This window comes from Babylonia areolata, chromosome 22, assembly GCF_041734735.1.
Source record: "Babylonia areolata isolate BAREFJ2019XMU chromosome 22, ASM4173473v1, whole genome shotgun sequence".
NCBI lineage: Eukaryota > Metazoa > Mollusca > Gastropoda > Neogastropoda > Buccinidae > Babylonia > Babylonia areolata.
In genome coordinates this window covers 33,269,633-33,295,660 of record NC_134897.1, presented here as the reverse complement: position 1 = coordinate 33,295,660, position 26,028 = coordinate 33,269,633, and the positions used below count along the sequence as shown (strand labels likewise).

Here is a 26,028-nt window from a genome sequence, read left to right as displayed (position 1 = left end):
GAAGAAGAAGAAGAAAACCCTGGCAGACAAGAACAACTCACTGGAGCTCATCCCGTTCTCAATCTCCAGGACCCACTGGCCCTTGGCAGGCTCGCCCCAGTTATGGGTGGTCATGAAGGCCCAGTTGTTGAACCCTTCCCGCGAGGTGTCCCGCGTGCGCTTGGCCAGCAGGACGGAGCGGGTGAGGGAGGGGGAGGTGAGGCTGATCTGGATCTCGCCGCGCCGCGAGGAGGACATGGTGATGCGGGCCTGCACGTGCTCCAGGTACTTGACGTGGTTGACTGTGCCCTCGCAGCCATCCGTGTACAGCGGCACCATGATCTTGCCGTTGATGGGCACGATTCTGCTGGGTAAGAACAACAGGGGAGGGGAGGAAACAAAGTCATCAGAATTTCACAGAGGTGCACAGTGGCTACTTTTGAACAAGTTGAGGGAGGGGTGGGGGTGGGGAGGCCTCAGTATTTCTGAGGCCCATGGCCACTTTAAAACATTGTGGGGTGGGGGGCGCGGAGGGGAACAACAAATACATCAGTATTTTACAGAGGTGCCTGGCTGCTTAATTAGAGCTTACTGACCCTTTTGACTCTCATCATTCGCTTCCCATGTCATTCAGTCAGGTTTCAGTCACACGCACATACACGCAAAGAGACATGTATCCATTCATATCAATCTATAAATGAACAGGAAAGCCTCCTGAACACAGGTTTTGTTCACTTTTTTTAATGCAATCAAACTGAATGAAACTTGGCTTCCTACAGACATTGTGCTGTATGTCCAAATGCCCTACCTGTTGTGGTCCAGGGAGCGGATCTCACAGATGTGTTGGTCAGGGACTGTGGTCCAGTTGCGGGCCATGGAGACCATGGCTGAGGCATCCATCAGCCCAAAGCCAAAGGAATGGCTCACTGAAATATGCACACACAATCATTGTGATTCATATAAGTTTTTCCCCAAACCAACATTTATTTCCTTTTCACCCCTTGTGGGTATGGTGCATCACGACAAACAAATCAAACTGAAAGTGATAAATGTCACAGTACCATTCCTGGATATTTTCATCAACCCATGATTTTTCAGACACATCAATGTAATTTTCAACAAATTAGCATCTTCCCATAGAATTCTAAGTCAAGTTTATTATCTCTTATGAGCAATTTACAAGTGGCTGTGTATACGGCTCACAATACAAACATAAAATATACATTTAACAGACGTTCACATGTTTCAGAACTCAAAGAGATCAGAACAAAATTATACTGAGACACCTGAGAATGCTTTTGCATATATATTCAAGATCAACAGTTAAAAAAAAAATCCAAGAACAGTTAAACCACATCAAATTAGAACCAAGCATCACAGAACAACTACAAAAACTAGAAACCCAAAGAAATATAGAATACCACCTAGAACTAAGAACTATCATTCAAGTTTTACAGTCTGTTAATACTTCTTATCCATTATCTCCAATAATCAATGTGATAATCTGATTTTCAAAAAGCCCGTGCTACCTTCATACTGCTCACATATGTGACATCAACATCATTTGTTGGCATAATTTCCTCTCTTTGTACTTACACTTATCTGTATTGCATATAAAGGGAAGACTCATTTGGCTTCTGCCAGCAAAATAATTCCATTTTGATTAGTTGTCAGTTTTACACTGGCATCATTTGGCAGAACAAGAGAGAGAGAGAGAGAGAGAGAGAGACAGAGACAGAGACAGAGACAGAGAGAGGGAGGGAGGGTAGGGGGTAGAGATTAAATAAAGACACAGACAAGGCAGAATGATTTGCTGGTTGCATTGCTGTTGAAAACTGCACACCCATGTTAACGGTTGCACCTGAGGGTAAAAATACAAATAACCACCAACTTCTCTTCTTGATGAAGAAGCAAACATCTCTGGAATTCCACTCAGACACAAACTCCTGACGGCTGGTGATTAATGCTCAAGTAAACCAGATAAGTAAACCAAAGACGTGGAACAAGCTCCCTGATAACCTCTGTCATTCTGATTCCCTCGCATCTTTTAAATCTCGTCTCAAAACTCACCTTTTCCCTCAGCAATAAGTTCAATTGTGGCAGGTCCACAACTACATGCATGTATATGAATGTGTATTGTGTGTGCGTGTGTTTATGTAAGTTTGTGCCTGCCTATGTGTGCGTATGTGTTAGGGTAGCTGTTAGATACACATGTATGTTAAAATGTATGTATGCAGTGTGCATGCGTGCGTGCGTGCGTGCGTGTGTGTGTGTGGTCACATTTTGGTGTGTGTATGTAACATAGATATAATGTTTTATGTTATCAAAAGCGTTTTTGTAAAGCACCTAGAGCAGATTTCTGGATAGTGTGCTATATAAGTATCCATTATTATTATTATTATTATTATAATGTGGAACAACAGGCGAGGGAGCATTCAAAATATAAATGAAGGAAAAGTGAGTGCCAAAATGCTGACCATTTTTGCCCACCCCATTAATGACCCAGTCTGGTGCTTTGAGGTTGTCTGGTTTGGCCGTCTCGACCACAATGTGCTGCATATCCCGCCAGGTGATGGAGGGGCTGCACACACAGTGGAAATCATAACAGTGTTACATGCACAGATCCACAGATAGGAAATGATGTGTACCTATGTACATACAAAATAAAGTGTATACATGTACATTCACAGAAATGAAATAATTAGTGTATACATGTGCATTCATGGAGGTTAAATAATCATAAGTGTATACTACATGTATATTTACAGAGATGAAATAATCAAAATGTATAAATGCACATTTAAAGAGATGATATAACCAAAGTATATACATGTAAATTTACTTATATGAAATAATCAGTGAATGCATATACATTCACGGAGATGAAATAGTCAAAGTGTATACATGAAAATTTACTGAGATGAAATAATCAGAAGTGTATATATACATGCACATTTACAGAGATAAAATAAAGCATTTATATAAATCATATACACCAACACAGACAGAAAGGTTACACATATCCACTGTCAGTATTTATACAGATATACAAAAATGATATCTTTTTGATGTAGTTTTCTTTGTTTTGATCAGCCAGTTATGACCTTTTGCATTACTTGCATGATTTGATTCCCATTATGCTGGGTTTTATTTTTGGCACTGAAAGAAGGAGAGCCAGGAATTTCACCAGAATGTTTTTGTGATCTGAGTTTGATCAGTGCTGAAATGTACGTCACTGATGCTTTGATACCTGCCTATGGGTGGTTGTTTTAACCACTGTGTACAGCATAAAGGGCAAATTCAAACTTTGTTGAAAGTGATCTTTTTTTTTTTCTTCCAAATTATAGGTTGGAGATTAAACAGTCTCTGTAATCATGTGGAGTGATGGCCAAGAGCCTAGGAAGCAAGAGAATCTGAGCACACTGGTTCGAATCACGGTACAGTCGCCAGCATTTTCTCCCCCTCCATTAGACCTTGAGTGGTGGTCTGCACACTAGTCATTCAGAGAAGACGATAAACCAAGGTCCCATGTGCAGCATGCACTTAGCACACGTAAAAGAACCCACGGCAACAAAAGGGTTATCCCTGACAACATTCTATAGAAAAATCCATTTCGATAGGGAAAAAACCCAAAAAAAAACTGCATGCAGGAAAACATTTTTTAAAAATGGGTGGCGCTCTCAGTGTAGCAATGAGCTCTCTTTGGGGAGCAGCCTGAATTTCACACAGAAAAATCTGTTGTGACAAAAATCAGTAAAAAACACTTTGTAATACAATACTCTTCAAAAATGGGATGGCCATAAAGTCATCATCAATACTCATCTTGCTAACTTTTTTTTTCTAGCATAACGTTGCTGGTAAAATGTCAACATTTATATTTACCACACACACATGCACACACAAGAACAACTCAAACAAGATAATAAATATATAAAATCATAGTCATATTGTTTACGCTAAAAAAATAGGGAAAGAACCAACAGAACGAAAAGAAAACTACTGCTCTGACTCAAAATGACCTGGAAAAGTACAGACACTTCCAGACAGACAAACAGATAGCATGAAAGGAAGAGGACTCACTTAGCCTGTAAGGCAAGGGCGATGATGCCAGCAGCCAGAGGTGCGCTGGCAGAGGTACCCGTATGTGTTTCCGTACAGTCTTTGCGCAGGTCCGTTGTGACCTAGCAGGAAAACAGAAAGACTTAATCAGGACTTCACAACATTGTCTTGTGTATGTGTGTGTGTGCGTGTTTGTAAACATGCAAGTCGTGTGTAACTGTGCGCATGTCTGTGTGGATATTCATGGGTGCAGATGCACATGTCTGTGCGAATATACATGGGTGCAGATCTGGTAGAAAGAACTCACAATCTGTTTCTCGCCTCCAGAGCCACTGCTGTAAGTGGTGGCCAGGGTGGAAGAGCAGGACTCAGAATACCAGGGGACGTTGCCATTCTCCGTGCTGCTGGAGATAGAGAGGGTGTAGATGCTGTTGGTGTAACCGTCACAGTTGCAGTTGTCCCCGTCCCGACCCCCATTGCCTGACGCCCACACAAAGATGGAGCCCAGACCTCCACGGCCCTGTCACACACAAAAGGTATGATGCTATGAAAATAATACTCATGCAACGGGCACAACAGCCGAGCGGTTAAAGCATTGGACTTTCAATCTGAGGGTCCTGGGTTTGAATCCTGGTCATGGTGCCTGGTGGGTAAAGGATGGAGATTTTTCCTCATCTCCCAGGTTAACAGGGCAGACCTGCTAGTGCCTAAAACCCCTTCATGTGTATACACATGCAGAAGATCAAATACGCACATTAAAGATCCTGTAATCCATGTCAGTGTTTGGTGGGTTATAGAAACAAGAATGTACCTGACATGCACCCCCACAAAAACAGAGCATGACTGCTTACATGGTAGGGGTAAAGCGGTCATGCACACAAAAGCCCACTTGTGTATACTGGTGAATGTGTGAATCGCAGTCCACGAATGAAGAAAATACTCATGCTGTGTTGCATCTAATTTCATCTAAACATCTTTATTTGAGAGATTAGGGGGGAGGGGGCAAATGCATACACAACAAATATGGTGGTGAACAGTTAAAGTTGACAAAGTACGAGTTTGTGTGTGGTTTTAAGTCCAATGAGAGCGCCACACACAAAAGCACAGTCAGGGAACTGGAATGTTTGGAAGGGAGAATGCTGGGCTACACTGCTGGTTAGTGGTATCGCATGGAAATGCTGGAATTCCATCAGAATCAGAATGACTTTATTATCTCAGCAGGAGAAATCAAAACTAATTCAGTCTAGTGCATCCTTTATGAAGTAGCCGTGGATAAAGTTAATGGTAGTGAAATCATATATCATGTCTATTCTGTCCATAAATATCCACTATAGCGACAATGAAGACTACTTTTCATGCCTCTAAAACAATATATGCAAGTTATAAAATCATGTATGGCAATGGTAGACGGTATCTAGTTTTTGTGTTGCTGCTCCCCCCCCCCCCCCCCTCTTCATTTAACATTCATTTAACAGTGTCAGTGTAGTCTGTATCCTCAACTCTTTTATCTGTTTTAATCACTTTCTCAACCAGTACTTCATATGTTACTTATTTTTTGTTGATCTTTGCGTATACTGCTGACTGGTTTTTCATTCTCATTGTCATGTGTATGAAACTGAAAATTTGAGCTTTTTCTTTTCTTTTCTTTTTTGGTTGTATAGTTTGATGGTACTTTACATGTTTTAAATGTGGATCTTGTTGTCATCAGTGGTGATCTCCTCCAATCACTTGCCTTTCCCCCTCTCAAATTCTCTCTCTCTCTTTTTAACCCTCCAATCTGGATTGTTTTGTGAAAAGCATTGTCTCGGAAAAAACCCCATCATCACCCTTATTATTTGGGGGAAAAAAAGAAGAAAGTTTTTTGCAAACTTTATTCTTAAACCATTTCAACATAATTATCAATTCAACCATGATCACTCTGATCATCATTATATGGCAGCACTGAATCCACACCTTTGTAATTCCATCATAGAAAGCTTTACGGGCAAGGGTGGCAGGTCCGTCCACCGTGCGTCCATCATCGTCTGGCCCCCAAGAGGCACTGTAGATGTGAATGTGTTGTGTCTGGAGACTGAGAGACTGGGCTTCCACAGAATCTGTCACATCCCCATCCAGCATACGTACCCCTGGAGCACAGTGCAGAGTGAAAATGACTATTTCATTGATATCATGGTCTTTATCATGCAAACTCCTGGAACACAAAGCATAGTAAAAATGATTATTTCATTGATCATACAATGTCTTTATCATATGTACTCCTGGAGCACAATGCATAATGGAAATGAATATTGTATTATACTGTATTGTAGTGTATTTTGTAACTCTTTTGTCACAACAGATTTCTCTGTGTGAAATTCAGGCTGCTCTCCCAGGGACAGCACATTGCTACAGTACAGCACCAACATTAATTTTGAAAAAAAAGTTTTCTGCCTTCACACAGCACACAATGAAGATGATGTATCTCACTGTATGTGAATGTATGGATCAGTGCATGCACATAGTATAGTATAGACATACATATGTGTGTCATCATAAAGTGCACATGATATATATATATATATATATATATATATATATATATATATACACACACACACACAAAGCAAACAGAAATATATCTGCAAATACTACATACAGACACTCACACACACATGACCATACCTCCTATCTTTGCATTATAGGCTACCCCAACACTGCACACGTTGTTGTCAGCTTCTGCAGCCACTTCCCCAGCGCATCGTGTGCCATGTCTGAAAAAAACATACATGCCACTTCTGTTTTAGACTGCCAACATAATTATGAAAATGCTATGATGGTCAATGTATCAAGTACCTGCTTTAATCATGTGGTTCCAGGATTTCTTCTTTCTCATGCAGATGGCATTGGTTAACTGTCCTCCTTTATAAGCGTACGTGATGGTAGTGGATCTACATTCAACTCTCGTTTTTTGAGGATTTTTATTCTGTGACATTGGTGTGCAAGCGTACTTGGGTTCAATTTTTATGGCATGAACTGTTTTCTTCACTCTTGTAAACCTGGTATGTTCACTATTCGTGTTGACTGCTTACTGATAAGTCCCGACCAGATTTTATTCAGAAAGAGGCCATGGTGGTGTCTGTTGAGGTAGGATGGAAAAAGAGAGAAGAAGGGATAAGGGGGGGAGACAAGACAAAGAGATTAAGAGAAGAGAGTGTCACAGGGTGAGAGAGAGAGAGAGAGAGAGTTACAGAGTAAGAGAGAGACGCAGACACAGATGATTTATTCATTAAGGCCATAGCCCCATATGAATAGAGAGAGAGAGAGAGAAAGAGAGAGAAGCTGGCAGTCAGAGGAAGACAGGTGAAATATGAACTGAAGAAGAAAGCTGCTAAAAGCAAACAGCTGGTGGCTTGAAAAACACAAACACAATGCACACAAAGGAGTGGGTAAGGAGAGGAAGAGACAGAAAAGAGATGCGTGACCTAGTTATTTAAAGAATACCAGAATCAGAATGGCTTCAAAACAATTCAATAACAAATTGTGCTTATCTACCACAAGACTTGTTTCTTTGTTGTATTATCAATGTCTTACTTTGTTGCCAGTCTGGCACTGTATTATTCATCTTTTCTCACTCTCACTCAGTCATTTGTTTTCTTTTGACAGGTTGACAGATGTACCCTTCAAGTTCTCTTACATACTCTGAGATTGTTATCCAAGGCATTCATCTTTGTCAAATGTTATGTCAGCAAGAAATGCATCAATGACACTAACTGGAAGACATGTCTTCCGCTTCCAGCAGGCAAAAAGCAAAACAAGACATCAACAATAAATAAGATGAAAAAAAAAAAAAAAATCCACTCCTCAGCACATCGCTGCTGGTGCCAAGACTCCACACCACCCAAGTTACATGGGTGGAAGTGACTGATTTTTGTTGCATTGACAAGTTTTCAGCTGAGGTTCAGGGGCTGCTTAACTGAAGTGTGTGTCTTAACAGCAAAACAAAATAAACAGAAAAAAATATTAAAAAACAAAACAAACAAAATCACCAAAATGCCAATGTGGAAATCTGTATAAAATGGAATACACCAACCCATAAAGCTGACTTCATTTTTCACAGAAAACTACCTGCACCTAACAGTAACACTGTACCAACATCAACAGCAAGATCAACTGATACAATAACAACACAATTTACACACAGCAGCAGTACTCAAAAAAACAAATAATGAAGAAATTTTGCAAGTGGATGTTTCTTGTTTGTTTTTTCCCTTCCTCTCCCATTGTTCTTTTCCGCAGTTTCTCCTTTCGTTTATCTGAAAAACATCAGAGGTGTTACATACTGCTGGCTGCTACTTCTCCATCACTGAACAGATTGTTGTAAAGCTTTCAGAAAGGAATATATTTATCTCATGCAATATTTCTCACAGGCCACTCTTGGATATTTAAAGAGAGAGAGAGAAAAAAAAAGTGGGTGTGGGTGTGGGTGTATCACACCATCAAGGTGTGCCTCAGTTGCCACCTGCAGGGAGGCAACATAGCTCATGTCACTGAGTGCCAAGCTCACATTCACCAGCTGATATGAAAGGAGTCCATAATAAAAATCAGCATCCTTGCTGTCAGCTTGATATGCTGCTGTTCTGATGGTTTCAACATCGATAAATAATCATGTCCTCTGCTCTACCACAAGCATGGCAGTGTGTGTGTGTGTGTGTGTGTGTGTGTGTGTGTGTGTGTGTGTGTGTGTGTGTGTGTGTGTGTATGAGAGAGAGAGAGAGAGAGAGAGAGAGAGAGTTGTGTATGAGAGGGGGGGGGGGGAGATGGAAAGGGGAGAGAAAGAAAGAAGATAAAACAGAAAAGTCCTGCAGAAGGAATATGATAAAGAACAAACACACACACACACACACACACACACACACACACACACAGAGAGAGAGAGAGAGAGAGAGAGAGAGAGAGAGAGAGAGAGAGAGAGGTGAAGGGAAAGGGGAAGAGAAATACGTTATATCAGTACATCAGTATCGACAACCGGATGACTAAAGCCACATTGTTGTTAGAGAGAGAGAGAAAGAGAGATTAAGTGGTAACTTTATATGTTAAACAGCAGTAGAGCAAAAATTGGAAATTTTGTTCCATGAACAACCCCATCATCAAATGCTTCTCAGTACTGAGTTTGCAATGAACTCACAGCCTCCCCAGGCCACACAGACAACTTTTTCCAACTTTCATCCCAATCCCCATTGAAAAGATCAGGTCAGTCTCCAGACAGTCTGATGCCTTTCTACCAATGACCAAACTTCATTAGTTGACACAGCAAATACTAAGCGAAGCCTTCCTGCCAACTCCCTTAAAAACAAGAAGGTATGAAGAGGTACAGCAAATCACCTATTTTAGATTTCCAGGTGGGGTTGTGCTCTCTCTCGCAAGTTGCTTCAGTTTGCATGAATGAGTGTGTATATCAGGGACATCATTTAGAGGATATCTTGGGGAAAGCTGCTTTGCTTTCAGCTCTCAAGAGCAGGCTTCTATTAGGTTACTCTGATAAAATAAGCTGCCACATAACAAACACCTGCCTGAGAATGGATAAGAACAGAAATGGGTTGAGAGATGTAAGTGCATGTGTACATGCACAGGTAGTGTGCGCATTTGTATATATTTGTGTATGTAAAGGAAATCTGTAAGAAGCAGAATTCATACAGGAAGAAATTGTGTGCCGGAAAGCCCAGCTGTATAAAAAAAAAAAAAAGAAAAAAAACCAACCCAACCAGCTGAGTAGCTCATAATTCACTCAAAGCGAACTGGTGGCGAAATCTCAGCCTACATGTCTAACCCAACAAAGAGAATGGATTTCTTTTGTGTTTCAGTAAATACAAAATAGAGTGGCCAACTTGTCTGAAAAGCCCCATGGGCAGCTAAAAACCAGTACAGACATTCAATCATTCATGCTGCAATCAGCTGCCTTCTGACCAAAACTCTCTTCATCAATCTCTCAGCTATTGTTGGCAGGTCATCAAAGATTCAGTCTGTATCTGATTTGTCTCTTCAAGTTGAGATTTTCCCATATGGGGATCCAGAAAAAAAGATGCTGGCAGGACTTGCCATGGATCAATATAGTTACTTTGCTTGACTGATTCCTTGCATAGAAATACAACATGAAACTCTTCCCTTGATAATAAAGCAGACTGGCATTGATGAATGGAAGACATTAAACTTGAAACACATTTTTTTTCCTTCTGCATTCACTGGCTGCAATGCCCATACCTTCACTCGTTTCTTTGAGACATGTATGGCCACTTTTCTCCTGCCATTCAAGCACCCTAAATCCAGTTTCTGGAGTAAATAAATGGATCTTTAGAACAGAATATATTTGTGCTGGTATCTGCCTAAACACAACAATTGCATCAAAGATCTGTGATGGAAATGGTAGCCTGCTGCAGTAGCAGTCGAGGCCTGAAAACTAACGAAAGAAACCGACTGTTCGTGGGGTGGAGGGTGGGTGGGTAGTGTGATTAAGAAGCAGGGGGGTTGGGGGTCGAGGGGGTAACGGCAGTGGTGGTGCGATGGCAGAGAGAGGGAGATGAGTGTTGGCATGTGGTTATGGCAACGGGGTTGATAAGGTGGGTGGAGTGAGGATCGAGGGGTTGGGGTGGTGCATGTGCTCCTGATATCAGCAGGACGCCTGTCATATTTGCAAATAGCTGTATGTTGACAGACCTGCCTGCTATGTAAACACTTTATTTCATTGTGGGGCGGAAGAGTTAATTATTCTTCTCTCCTCAGCAATGTGCCGGAAACTCTCCTGCCCCCATCTTCTCTCACCACCTCATCCAATAAGAGTAATTTTGTATCCTCTCTATGGCTCTACCCAAACTACTTCCCATGACTTTGTATTTTAAAGGTAACCTCGTGCGGGCACTTCTGATCAAAATATTAAAGAACATCTAACTAACGGAAAGTCGCTTTCACTTTAAAACCATATTTTACTTTCCAACAACTAACTTTTTACGTCACGAACTGCAACCATCGAGGTCAATGTAAAGACTTCACTTACAGAGCGCTTTTAAAATATACGTCGTGTCGACCTGAACTCTAACAGTAGGCGTATCACACATGAAACAACGTGGGGGAAAACAAGCAAACAAATGAGCGCTGTTTAATAGGAAGCATGCGTGAAAAGTGCAGACGACAACCCTCCATGCAGCGAACATTTTTCAAAAAAGGAACAAGAACAGACCCAGGGAATTACAGGCCAGTGAGCTTAACATGTATCCTATGTAAATTATTAGAATCATTCATAAGAGAGGCTATTGTTAGGCACATGACTGATAATAAATTGCATGCTGAGTGCCAACATGGATTCCGCAAAAAATAGGTCATGTGTGACTCTACTTCTGGAAGTGATGGAGGACTTTACAAAAGAGATAGATAAGGGAGAAAACATAGATGTGTTATACACAGACTTCCAAAAAGCATTTGACTCTGTACCACATGAAAGACTACTTAAGAAACTGGAATCTTATGGAATAACAGGAAACATACTTGGGTGGATGAGGAACTTTCTAACAAAATAACTCAAAGGGTTAGGATTGGTAGTTCCTTCTCTGGTAAAGCTGATGTTATAAGTGGCATACCACAAGGTAGTATATTAGGACCTGTACTATTTACTTTATTCATAAATGATCTCCCTTGCGAACTAAAGAGTACATGTAAAATTTTTGCAGATGACACAAAATTATACAACTCTGCAAAATTCTATCAGGATTTACAAAAAGATATTGAAACATTAGTAAAATGGTCAGACACATGGAATCTATATTTCAATGCTAAAAAACGTAAAGTACTTCATATTGGGAAATCAAACCCAGAGAAAGAATACATAAAGAAAATCGGAGACAAAGAAATAAGTATCAAAATGTGATGAGGAAAAAGACTTAGGTGTCACATTTGACAAAAATTTATCATTTGACAAACATATAACAAATAGTATAAACAAAGCGAACAGAATGATTGGAATAATAAAAAGAGCATTTACACTTATAGATAAGGTTACTTTCTTACGGTTATATAAAACATTAGTTAGACCTATCCCAGAATATGGAAACACTGTATGGTACCCAACGCAAATAAAGCAGTCACGAGCCATAGAAAGGGCTCAAAGATGAGCAACAAAGCTGGTCTATAGCATAAAAGATTATTTATCTCACGAAAGATTAAAGTACTTACAACTACCATCACTTAAAGCATGAAGAGTAAGAGGGGACTTGATACAGACGTACAAAATATTAAATGGGTTTGACGATGTAAACAAAGCATGCTTTTTTTGTACTCCAAAGGTAGACACTACAAGAAACAGTACAGACAAAATATTTAAACAGTATTCCTGAACAAATCTCAGAAAGTTTACATTTAGTAACAGAGTAACAAATTATTGGAACAAATTAACAATATCAAACATGCACCTAGTATAAACACGAGTTATTGACAAAAAATAAATATGACTCTGATGGATAAAATGACTGAGCTAGTCAACGATCTGACCAACAATGTAAAGGAGTAAATCTGAAGGGGCATAAAAAGCCAAAAATGGCTAAGTTGTACTGATAAAACAACGCCCTAAATCCTGATCCTGAAAAAGAAGACCCAATCCACACCCTCCCTGGATCAGTGGCGCCCTCCCGACAGCTGCATGTTCGAATCGAATCCACATTTTCTTGCAGTTTTTTTTTTCTTCTCGATCCGTTCCGTTTCTTTTTTTTCCCCAATATAATCTGGATTTATCTCACACGTCGACAAACTGTCTGTGTTCTTTTTTTTTTCTTTTCTTTCTTTCTTCTTTTTTTTTCCAATAAAGGAGGACGGGGTGGGGTGTGGGTGAAGAAACATGAACAACAGCATGGCTCAACAGTGTCGTGCCATGTCGAAATGGGCGCGTGAGTCAAGTGACGGTTGTAATCCTTCATTTGCATACGACACTGGAAAACTCCATTCGCTTTCTCTCCAAACACTATAAAATGGTCTTGGAGGTTTACAGTCACCTTCTCTCTAGATCTCTGTTTGTTTGACCACTTCTAGAGAACAAAAGCAATCTTATGCTTGAAACATCCCCATTCAAATACTTTTCGTGTAGTACGTAAAAAGAAAATCAGCTAATAATGTCCTTCCTCAACCTTTCTTCTCCCGATGAAAGAAAGTCGTATTATTTCCAAATAAACTTATTCTGTAAGAAGCCAAAGTTCGGAGAGAGAAAGAGAGCGAGAGGTAACTGTAGGAATGGCGACAATATTGCCAATCGTGAAGGACGGCAAAACTCAGTACCTACTTATTACAAGCATCACCAACAAATAGTTAGGCCAATCAGGAACAGAACTGTTGAAAAATTCAGCAAATTAATCGGAAGGCATTTTAAGACAATGTGACGACTGGGTTTTGCCAATCTGTGCCTCACTATCCTATAGAACTGAATCTGTAAGCCGACAATGTGACGACTGGGTTTTGCCAATCCGAAACTGTGCCTAACTTATCCTAAAGAATTGTCTGCAAGCCAAACCAGCCCGTCAGCAATTTCACGCATTCTGCTGTTTGGGAGAAGAAAAAAAGAAAGAAAAAAAAAGAAAAAAAAAGAAGGAAAGCTGGGGGGCGGGGGGGAGAGAATGAAGACGATGACAATGATAAAAAGAAAAAAAAGTGCCTGCATAGGTGGAAGTTTCGGCAAAACAGCACCCTCCTCAAAATGAAGCGAAAGACATCAAAAAGGTTTTTAAACAAGCAAGCTTTTACACGCTGAAATATAGCCAGTTTATAACCGCAGAGTAAGACACATGCGCTTACATGACATAGGCCTATAATTATTCATCCCTCCCCCTTTTATATAGTTTTATATCTACACATAAATGTATTATATATATGTGATGTGTGTAATTGTTATAACTGGGCGAACACTCCTGCACTTCGTAACCGTTCAAGGCAGCCCCAGAACTGCACGCACACACATGCCTGTCCTTCATTTCCCAACAGACATGCGGGTATTTTCCTTTCACAAAAAGCAGGTGGCCTGTGTGAAGTGATCATAAACAGAGCTGGCCGCCTGCTCTCTCAGTCCTGCAAAACGAAGGTAGGTCTATTTTCGGCCCTAACCCCGGTCATCGCTAGGTGGGGGTGTACTCAAAGAATGAAGACAAGGTTTGCTCATATTCAACAAGGCACTTTTCGCTTAGACCAGCAGGTTTGATTTTGGGGGGAAGAATTCTACAAAACAAGGACTGATGTTGCAAGTTTGTTTGAAGAAAGCGGCCCACGTAATTGACTGTGTTGACTGACATGCAAATGTACTCTCTCACCAAGTGTTTTTAATGAATTCCTTTCAAGTACATCAAAATACGCATTCTTCTACGTGCTCGCCCAAACACCACGGACCGCGAGTGACACGATGGCCGAGAATTAAAGCACACTGCATTATCACAGTGTCTCACAGACCATTAATTGCTTCATATCTGGAACTCCAGTCCACCTTCACAAAGCAAGAATATTTAGTTTTCCAGGAGGTATGGAAAGAAAGAGGAGTGGGAGAAAGTGGTAGTACAAAGCTAATTAAAGAAAGATAAAGTTTATCTGGATAATGAAAGCAATTATCCAAAGAACTGATATAGCGTTTCCTGTCTTCCTTTAAGCCTCTTCTGTCTCTACTTCAGCAAATCAGACATGAGGAGGATGTGAAAAGGCAGCCAGCTTTCTTCCCTTTGAGTTCTTCGATTATGTCAGCGTTGTTGTGCTGAAATACTAGCAAATATGAGCGCATGTTTAGCTGTTTGTTCCATGGCAGTGGGTTATCCATTCTAGTATTTGCGTGTCGTTCCCAGAAGATCCCCGGAACCTTCGCGTCTCTGCCCACAGATAACCACATAGTGTCATCTGCCCTTCTTGGCTTTACAAACTTGTAGACACTTGGATCGACGAACTAAAAGCTCTCACATCTTCTATCATCTCTCTCTCTCTCTCTCAACATCCAATGGTTGGTACCATTTCGACTTCATTGGTTCTTGAACATACCACACGTTTCCATGTTGAAACAACATTCAACCCCAACTGCGCTGCAGCTAGTGGTTTTAAGCAGGTCTTGGTAAAACTAGCCGCCTCAAACATACATTGCAATTTTATATCACTGAAGTCCATGCAGACTAGAGGAAGAATAGTGTGCCTGAGTCACTTTCAATCCGCCCAGCATCGGACTGCACAAAGGAGGGGGGGTTACCCCGGTTAACCAGAATCCAACGACCGAAAAAGCCTGTCGCGTTTTCTCCCCCTTCCTTCGTCTCCTGTCTCCGAGCCTGTCGTGTCCCTCAGACACCCAGCAGAGAAATCGCGTGCAGCAAATCAGCTGTAAAGATGCAGGCAAGATAAGAAGATAAGGAAATGAGAAACTGAGAAGCATGGCTGACAAAAGCTAAAAAAAAATGATAAAAGTTTATTCTCCCTCTCTCTCTCTCTCTCTTGGAGTGGGGGTGTGGGGGAAGGGGGTAGGGGTGGGTATCCTAGAAATGGAGACTTGTTTTCTATAATTCGATGATAACGTATGATGATGGGGGTGACTGTGATGCTGCTATGGGGGTCTAATTAGGTTTGGGATTACTTGTCAATGCTGTACTCTCGTACATCCCGGAGTCAGCCAGGCTCAGAGATACAGACTACAGAAATAGCAAGGATATGAACAACATATTCCAAAAAAAACCAAAATCAAACAAACAAAAAACAAACAAAAAAACCCACACCCGTGAAGTGGATGACACTCAGCTGCATGGTCTCAGCCAACAGCCGCAAAAAAACTAACTTCTGATGGGGCTCGAAATCACGTCCTTCCAGTCGTCAGTTCGCGATACTTTCTCACTTCACCACGGCGGCTGTTTCTTTTAGCATTCCTCAGTCAGACTTGATCATGTCGAGAATTTTGCGGAACTGGCATGTCTGCGTGTATTTCATTTCCTTGTAATATATGTGTGGGTTTTTCATATGGCTCTGGCCTTGTACGCTCAGCTGTGTGGCCTGGACCTAAGTCTTAAAAGGGTTGATAGGATTCCGCCATCGAAAATTTTGCTCAACATTTTTTTAAAATACCCACCCCTCCTTATTTGCTATACTTCATTCCTACTATGTCTTACAGAACATTTCATGCATGCTTAGCAGTGTCCCAAGACACGTTCACAAGCCAAGACTTGTTCTGATAAGCGTTATAAATTTTAAATGTCAAAAACAGTGCAGGAAACTGTATCGATAAAATCACTTTTCCTCATGTGCAACTTTTTCCTCAAATGGGTGGCAGGCCTTACAAATATACATTATCTTCACGTACGCACACACACGCGCACACACACACACCACACACACACGCGCGCGCGCACACACACAAATGTGCTATCTTACCGCACACACTCATAACAGAGAAAGAGGGAGTGAGAAGGGAGGGAGGGAGGGAGATAGTGAGAGGGTTTGGAGAGAGATAAGCCAGGCTCACAGTCATAATCTTCTAAATGACATTCACGGGAAATGAGATTCAGTTTGGCAAAACTCATGACACCTGATTCGTAAACCCATGTTCAAGAAGTAGAGAAAAAAAAAAAAAAAAGGAGGAGGAGGAAGAAGAAGAAGGAGGAGAATAAGAATAAGAATGAAAACAACAATAACAACGAAAAACAACAACCCCAAGAACAAAGAATGAGCTGATGAAAATGTGTCTTCTTCTTCTCCTTCAGCTCTGCAAAGAACCACTGGGGTGGTGCACAGAACTGTTTCACACGATTCCTCCAGGTCTGTCGGTTGTGTGTCAAAGCATGGGTCTCTGCAAATGGTTGCCCTGACCATTCTGCTTTGTCGTCCAATGTTGTTGTATGTGTGTTTTCCTGTTCGCCCCTCCGTCTCCCTCCCACAACAGTTCCTTGGAGGATTATTTCAGCAAGGCCATTGGATCTTGTAACGTGGCCATACCAGCGTAGCTTTCTTTTTTTAACTGAGGTCGGCAGATCTTCATGAGGTCCAGTGTGCTGCTTGATGGTCTGGCTCACTTGTTCATTGGTGGTGTGATCAGTGTAAAATCTTATGTTCAGTATCTTGCGATAAAACCTCATTTCCATGGCTTGGATTCTTCTTTCCAGATCCACCATGAGGGTTCGTGTCTCCCAAGCACACAGCAAGATGGAATATACAAGAGCACGCAAGAGTTTTATCTTGTGTTTCACAGAGATGTTGCTGTCTTTCTACATAGGTTTCAGTCTGGTCAGTGCTGATGTTGTATTTACCACCTTAGAGAAGATTTCTGGTTTCGGTCCTACATTGCTGATGATGGATCCTAAGTTGGCGAACTGTTGAATAGTTTATAGTTTCTGTCCCTGGACAGTTATATCAGCAGTGGTAGTGCACATGCACACACAAGAATCAAGAAAATTGAATCCTTCGACTGCTGGGCATGAGGACAGACAGTAACAACACAGACACTTCATTAGGAATAAGAATTATTAAACTTAAACTAAGAATACTCGTTTAGTGATTTAACAAGCACTAAAAAGAAAAGTCTTAATATTCATTATAACACAATTATAAACTGTTGATAAAATAAAGAAAAAAATATGTCACATAACAGTATTTCTTATTTCTTGAATTTTCTCAGCATTTAATAGACTCCCCTCCCTACCTTGAATAAACTTTAAAATTTATAAACAGAATTTAACACACACACACACACACACACACACACACACAATGTGTAGATTCAATCCGCTCCGTTTTGTGTCAGGACACTGACCCCCCCTTTTGAAAATCTTGTCGGTCAAAAAAGTAATAGAAATGTTTCAAGGAAAGGGGGAACAAAACTTCATGTGACTTGGTCTGAATCTTGTGCTTCATCCACTCCGAATGGCGGCCTTATTGAAGAGCTTCCGTCTAGGAAACGAAGATCCCACTTTCAATCCATTCGAGGACAGGAATTCTGCTCTCCTACCCCCCTTTCCATTAGATCTAATGTGATGATATCAATGTCAGTCTTTCGAAAGAGGCGATCCATAAACCAGAGCCCCGCGAGCGGCTAACACTTGAAAAGAACCAACGTTAATGACTTGTCATGAAGGTTTGTTACAAAGGACCCATTTGATATGAAAACAAATACAGTCACAAGCAGACAGATAAAAACATGGGTGGGTGGCTTTTGTATAGTGGCGATGAACCCTGCCATGAACTCTGCCATGAAAGTGGATGCCAAATTTTACACGATGAAATCCGTTGTGACAAGAAAGTAATGCCATAATAGTACAATTCAACACAACACCAGATTCGAGAAAGAGCCACAATGACTATGCTACGGTCTTACTACGTCTTTAATAAAAGAGGCAGCGTCAGTGTTCGGACATAAAAACCCCCCAAAAAAAACCACAAACCAAACAAACAAAAAAAAAAGAAAAAAAAAAAAAAAAGAAGAAAAAAAACGGTGACCATTTCATTATGAGAACTCATCAGTCTGGCGAACTACTGCTGCCAATGCAACACGTTATGATACGACACGATACGATAATAGACAGGCTCGAGACAGGGCCAAGACAAAGACTTCAAAGTGCGATGTCTTTCTTCGTCCTCCACAAAAGAAGCCTTAGTAGCTGTAAGGACAACGAAGCAAGCATGAAAAAAAAAGAAAAGAAAAAAAAAGGATGTCTTTCGTTCTATGATGAGGACTCGTCAGGGAAACAATTGCCGATGGTATCCCGAGCATTGTCATAAACATGCAGCAGCATACCCCTTGCTGACCACCAATACTGTCGTTAGCATGGAAAAAGGCTGAAGAAGAAGAAAAAAAAGGGTGAAAAAAAGGGTAAAAAAGAAAAAAGCGAAAGCATGCAGAAATCGAGAACTTTAATCCCACTCCCTCTCCCATACCTGTGGGGGAAAAGAAATGCAAAGATGGAGAGGGGAAGGCGTCTGGTAAAACCAATTACCCCAGGGCAGCGATGACACAAGGGCAGGGCGCCAACAAAGGCTTACATGACGGTGATGAAGCACACAGTCATACTAAAAAGGAAAACCAGACAATGGCTACGACGTGCTGCTGCTGAGAAGGTGTGGGCTTGGAGAGAGAGAAAGAGAGGGAGAGAGAGAGAGAGAGAGAGGGACAGAAAGAGTAGGTGGGTGAGAAGATTTGAGAGAAAAAAAAAGGGGAGGGCAAGCTGGGAAGGTTTGGGGGGAAGGGGGTATGTGGAAGGTGCAGGAGGAAGCAGGGTATAAAGGAGAGGAGGTGGTGGTGGTTTGTGTGTGTGTGTGTATTGGGGGGGAGGGGTGGAGGTTTGAGAAGGACAACACAAAAGAGAAAAGAGCAGCCAGGTCTGCAGAGACGGAGAAGGGGTTAAGTGATCAATTTGGAGGGAAGGGGGGAGGGGTCACTGAACGCGGCGGTGTAATGGTGACAAGGACATCAGTGTGTTGCAGGGAAGACAGGGGGGACGGAAGGACATGCTATCACATCACACCCCAGTGTCGACACCAGGCAGTTAGTTACCCTCACACCTCTTCTCCCCCTGCTGTAATGCCATTTGCAGGCCTGTGACTTGACGACGTGAGGAGTGCGGAGAAGGGGGAAGCTGGGAATAGAAAGGGGAGAGGGAAGTGAGTGTGGGAAGACCGGGAGTGGATATTAGGCTGGAACATTGAAGGAATGAAGTTGCGGACATTCTTTTCAAGTAGTTCAAGGCACAGAAACAAGGTCACTGACCGGGAGAGGAGGTCAGAGTGGCAATGAGAGAGAGAGAGAGAGAGAGAGAGAGTGTGTGTGTGTGTGTTTGTGTGCGCTAGCGCGTTAGAGATGTTTTGAAAGTCTCTTTCTCACTTCCATAATTCCTTCGAATCAGCCACGTTTTGTTACCCCCCACCCACCCCCACTCCCACACACCCCTAAATGTCTAGTTGTGCCATCAATGATCGCTGCAAAGTGATAATACCTTCATGTTTCCTGATGACGTTTCAAAACATTCTGAAGTTTTGGTACAAATAAAAATGTAAACATAAAAAAAGACAGCAACCCAACTAGTCTTTATATTGTGCCTCTGCCTCTGTAGCCGCCCTCGTCATCTTGTCAAGTTAATATTTGAACTCTCTTTTATCTCTCTCTCCATATTTCTGTATTGCTTTTTAACCCCCTCACCCCTCTCGGCACCTCATCCTTTCCACATTACACCTGGCCCATCGTTATATCAGATCAATCAATCTTAGTTCCATCATCACCACCATCACCACCACCCCAACTTCTTCTCATCCTAAAATCTGATAAATCGTTGTCAAATATATCAATCGTGTATGAAATATATCAGTCATATTTCAAATACATCAATCTTATTTCCATCACCCTCTCCACCGCCCACATATTCTCCCCTTTCCCTTACCTTCCCCTGCATTTTGCACACGCTTCATCTGACAGCGAATGATTAATGGTGTTGTGTCCGCAGCCAGGATAGTGCGCTGAGCTGTGAAGTGTGTGACGTGATTTGTGCATGCACACTCAGTTCAAGGCACAGATCAACACTATAACACAGTTCACGAGTCACTGCGCTCTTCCGATGTAAACGTCATTTTATTGATTGATCCACTAATTCATCTCTCTCTCTCTCCCTCTCCTTTTTTCCCTCAATAAAAAAAGATTCGTTCGTTCACACTCTCTCTCTGCCCCCCTCCCCCCTCTTTCTCTCCGCCAAATTTTTCAATCTGATAATAAGGGGTTTGTGTCAGCAAGCTCAATTATCGCGTTAAAGCCTTGCATCAGATGTTTCTCCTGATCCTTCCCAACTCTGTTTCCACTCCCTTCATTCCACCACTAACCCACTGCCATGGCCCCTCGATCCCTTCTAGTCTCTCCCAGACACTGATATCGTCATTACCAACACCCACAACACAGCAGCAACACCAAAATGACACACGCAGACAGACACCAAACAGACGGACATTAATTTTACAAAACTATACATCGTTTGTTTTGTTTTTGTTAATGTTTTTTTAAAAATGATTTTCACTCGCTTTTTCAATTCAATCTGCATTTGTTTCTGTCACAACAAACTGCACACCAAATGTTCCAAAACTTCCGGTTTCCTGGATGTATACACCCGAAACCTAAATGTAGCAAGCAACATATTCTCCACTTGTCCAGTTTAATTTAGAGACTGATTTCTGCCACATGATTCAGACTGGAACAAGGTTTGGTATTTGGGCTTCGAACCAACAGTCAAAACAACTTGCAGTTGGTTGTTCTTCCTTCAGCCCTTTATTTCTTTCTTTCCCATTTTAATCTAACCATATCCTACCACGTCTTCATCGTTTAAACCCACATGAACCGTAACACCCCACCCCCTTTCACTCTTAAAATCACAGATAATTATCACAACAAGCTGTTACAGAACGCCCTGAAAGGAAAAATCATGGTCGTCTTATATCTCTCCTTCCGTTGTCCTCCAACATTATTCATTCCCACAGTCCAGGTCACAGACCACCCTCTCCTAACATTTCACTAGTTTTCAGTGGTCTTTAAAAAAATTTTAATAATAATAAAGAACACATTTTGATTACGCATTAGATCACACACACACACACACACACACTTCTACATTTTCATTCATTAAACACCTTGCCTTACTCATGGGCAGAAATAAACACACATTATTAATTTTGAAAGAGGAGGGCCAGGGAGGGGAGAAGAGGAGAGAGAGACAGAGACAGATACAGACATACAAACAGACAGGCTAGCGGACTGACCTGTTCTCATTGGAGTAGTCGTAGCGGGGCTGTGGGTCAGGATCGTGGCCGTTCACATCGTAGCTGGCCTGCTCGTCCTGCAACACACAGCATGCAGTCTGCTGCTGTTTACCACGTCACAAGGCACAGAACTCGTTTCATCACGCTGATGATGGTGATGGTGATGACGATGACATAATAATAACAGAAAGTGGCAAGGAGAACGATAATGACGATAGCAGAATAAAAAAAAAATAAAATAAAAAAAAATAAATAAAAAAAAAATAAAAAAGGGAAAGGCAATAATTATATACCCAGCAATAATATATACGATGATGACGATGGTGATAATGATGATGATGTGACAATGTAACATTAAGTAAAGGAAAGGCAATACCCAGCACATTTACAATGATGATGACGATGACACAATAAAGAAAGGAAAGGCAATGTATACTCAGCAGATTTACAATGATGATGATGATGAATATGATGGATGACTCAGTAAGAAATGGTAAGGCAGTGTTTACCATGGAATTTACAATGATGATGATAATGACGATAACACAATATGTGTGTATACAAAATCAAATACGCGCGTTCAAGATCCTGTAATCCATGTCAGCGTTCGGTGGGTTACGGAAACAAGAACATATCCAACATGCACATCCCCGAAAAGGGAGTATGGCTGCCTACATGGCGGGGTAAATAAACAAAACGGACATACACGTAAACTGTTACAAGTCTGTATGAGTGTGTATGCGTGCATGACTTAAACTTGACACCACGATCCATCATCAAGTTAATAACGATCACCTTTTGCACAAATCAGAGTTGCCTTTTGTCCTTCGTGTGGTGATGCATGCCCATCTCCCTTCTACACACACACATACACACACACACACACACACACACGTACACACACACATGCGCGCACGCATGCATGCACCCATACACACTCTTACAGTGTCCTTTTAAAGGAAAGTCGGACAGACACTGTCACTGAAAAGAGGGGAAAAAATTAGTTATAATTATATACGTCAGCATCTTCCATACATTTTGGTACAGTCCCATCGTAAATAAAAGAGTCGCGAAAACTTCCCTGAACTTTTTTCGATGCAACTTTTACTTGTTGGGTATGAATATAATCATGAATTCCCTTCTAAATAATATCCTCGCAGTCAGACAAGATCAAAACACAAGGAGTGGAATACAAGCAAAAACTGTCTCTTGCCAACTTATACAACTGATGCTGAAAATGAGAAAGGAGAGAGAGGGCCCGGGCGAGCACACACACACACACACAGTGAGAGAGAGAGAGAGAGAGAGAGAGAGAGAGAGCACAGAGAGCACAGAGACAGCACTGGAGAACTGGTATAGAACTCACGACGCCACATACACACAAACAGCACTATCCGAGAATACCAATACGTTCTGATTAATGCAAGAGCATGCACTGGGGAAAAAAAGAAAAGAAAAAGAAAAAAGGAAAAAGTACCTTAAAAAAAGGGTCGACACTATCTGTTTTCAGCACCAGACGCACAGAGATAATAGACTCCCAACTTCCCAAAGCGGGCACTCCACTGATCGATCCTTGTCTTGGAAGAGTCATCAAAAATCGCGAAAGCGGAATGTGTGTCTACTGGAAATGGATGTTGTCATTCGTATTGTCTAGACAGTTCCAAGTATCAGCAGAATTCAGAGCGTGTAAGAGCTTCGTTTGTTCATTGTTATGGAGAACTGCCTTGCTGCTTGGTTCCACTGTCTGTTCTGGCTCCTACGCAGTTTTGCTCTTGCCTTCGTGCACTTTACTGCCATCAGCTAGCTTAGCTTACCAGTATAATTGTGTGTGTGTGTGTGTGTGTGTGTGTGTGTGTGTGTGTGTGTGTGTGTGTGTGTGTGTGTGTGTGAGCGAGTAACGATGTTGTAATCCTCCTTGCTCCAATAGGAGCTAAAGGTTTATTAAACATGAACGTGTGTGTGTGTGTGTGTGTGTGTGTGTGTGTGTGTGTGTGTGTGTGCGCGCGCGCGCGCGCGTGAGTGTGTATACGTGTGTGTGCGTGCGTACACGCGTTTGTATCTTCATATTGTTGCTGTCGGCTGTCTCTCTTTCACTCCCCTCACTCTTTCCCCTCCGCCCATCCATCCATTCATCGCAACGACGATCTGATCCCAAACTTCACGCAGGATGTAGGTGGCAACCCCCTCTCATCTTCCCCATGCTGCGTCACGGGTAAGGGACGTAACCACGTCACGGGTAAGGGACGTAACCACCGTTATCTTATCACGTCACGTCTCTCGTCAACTTCATGTCCGGGGGGGACCTCCTTTCATCGCAGCAGTTGGTCAGGTAGGAAAGAAAACAAGAACAAGAAAATGAAAAGAAACAGACTGGGAAGGAAGAAGGGAAAGAGGAAGAAGGAAGGAAGGGGAAAAGAGGAACGGAAGAGAAAGAAGGTGAAATATCGCAGCTTAGAACTATTTTTAGCACCAAAATGGGCAAGGAACTGGAAAAAAAAAAAGCACATCCTATTTCTGTTTTGGCCCAGCCACTGAATAACAAATTGCATCAATCTCGCATTAAAACAGTTCTCAGTTCGATTCACCGTGCACCCAAAATTAAAAAAAAAAACCTGACATAATTACTTATTGCTTACCTTAATTTAACATTGATAGTGAAAACGTGTCGAGCACCCCCTACCCCCACCCCCTCCCCCACTCCTCAGGCGGAGCTTAGAGAACTTTACATCCATAATAAACTAAAACAGACCCGATAACAGAACTAAATTATAAACAGTAACTCCAACATTTGCTGCAAACGAATATCATGACACCACGCATTCAGCATCCATAAAAATAAGCACTCACCCACCACGGATACAGAACTGTAGGTGGGTGAATGATATCAGAACTGTTTAAACAGAGAAGATTTTGCAAAGAGGCCAAAAGAGGTGGGAGTGTTTCGTATCAAATGGACGTTTATTCCCTGTAGTCGGAAAGAGAACGTTCATCTAAAAGAGTTTTGTCTAGACTGATAGGATACAGAGAACACAGAGAACACGATTATCAAAAGAAAATCGGATATTTGGACATGAGGAATAAAGAAAGAAAATGTCCACGTACAATATGCTGTCACTGTAATCGTGACAATACACAGGTCCACATTCTTCACAGATGTGTCATTCGGTGTTAATCATGATTGCATGTAGATTATATATATATATATATATATATATATATATATAATGAGAGAGAGAGAGAGAGAGAGAGAAGAGAGAGAGAGAGAATCAGTCTGGCATGTCGACAGTCCCAGCAGAGCGACAAACCCAGAGGATTTGGGTGTGGGGAGAGGGAGGGGGAGGGGGGGAGAAGAAAAGGTAGTTGCTGTCCGAATTGTTCATGATGACATAACGAAACCTCAGGGCACTGGACCTACCACCACCATACAGCAGCAGCAGCAACAGCAGCAGCAGGAGGAAAAAAGCTTACACTGCATTCATTCCACCCTTTTCACTCACTTCTCCCCACTCTATTCCGATCCCTCCCATTGCCAACACTCTCCTCCTCCTCTACCTCACCCCGTCTGCACGTGACTTGGGTCTGTCATTGACCGGTCACTTCCAGCACACCCATTCCCCCACCCACACACCATCCCCGCCTTCTTCTCCTTCCTTCCTCTCCATTCCCCCATCTATACCCCCCTTCCCCCAGCTCCCGCACCCCCCCGCCCCCTCCCTACGTGTGCAGATTTTCCACTGCAGTTCCAACTGCGGTTTTCCCCACTGTTTTCTCTCCCTGACCGGACAGATATTGGACTTGATGCTGTCCACGCCTTTTGTCCCTTATTCCAGAGGGGGCTCTTTTCGATGAAGTGTTTATTTTTCTATGCGGGGTCATAATTATGCAGTGTTCTTTTCTTTCTTTTTTTTTTTTTGTCTCATGGAATTGAATAAGAAAAAAGTTGGGTTTTTGTCCCTCTCGTCTTCTATCCCCGTTCTCCTATGACTGCGCACACGTACTCTCTCTCTCTCTGTGTGTGTGTGTGTGTGTGTGTGTGTGTGTGTGTGTTATTGCTCACATCCCTTCAGAAAGGCCAAGGGCTTTCTGAATGAAACATTTCGACCTGCAACCTACCTCCCTCCCCCCCCTCCGTCTCCCCTCCCCCCCCCCCCCTTCTCTCTCCGTGTCTCTGTCTGTCTCCCTCCCCCTTTTCTCTCCGATTTCAGCATCAGTCAAGAAACAATGATTATAATGAAAGCACACCCGAGA

General features: G+C 42.0%; 1 protein-coding gene across 3 annotated transcripts in view; it reads right to left on the bottom strand.

Annotated features, from left to right (window-relative positions):
• The window catches only part of LOC143297424 (furin-like protease kpc-1), a 218,651-nt gene that overhangs the window by 40,246 nt on the left and 152,377 nt on the right, over positions 1-26,028 (bottom strand). For 2 of the 3 annotated variants that reach the window (XM_076609770.1, XM_076609773.1), the window contains exons 5-12: positions 21,781-21,857; positions 6,700-6,788; positions 5,992-6,164; positions 4,346-4,558; positions 4,060-4,160; positions 2,457-2,560; positions 788-905; positions 42-346 (exon numbers count right to left, since the gene is read on the bottom strand). In XM_076609770.1, coding sequence (XP_076465885.1) covers positions 42-346; positions 788-905; positions 2,457-2,560; positions 4,060-4,160; positions 4,346-4,558; positions 5,992-6,164; positions 6,700-6,788; positions 21,781-21,857 — 1,180 coding nt within the window. The remainder of the gene's footprint in view (positions 1-41; positions 347-787; positions 906-2,456; positions 2,561-4,059; positions 4,161-4,345; positions 4,559-5,991; positions 6,165-6,699; positions 6,789-21,780; positions 21,858-26,028) is intronic. The other variant, XM_076609771.1, reaches the window with a different exon arrangement.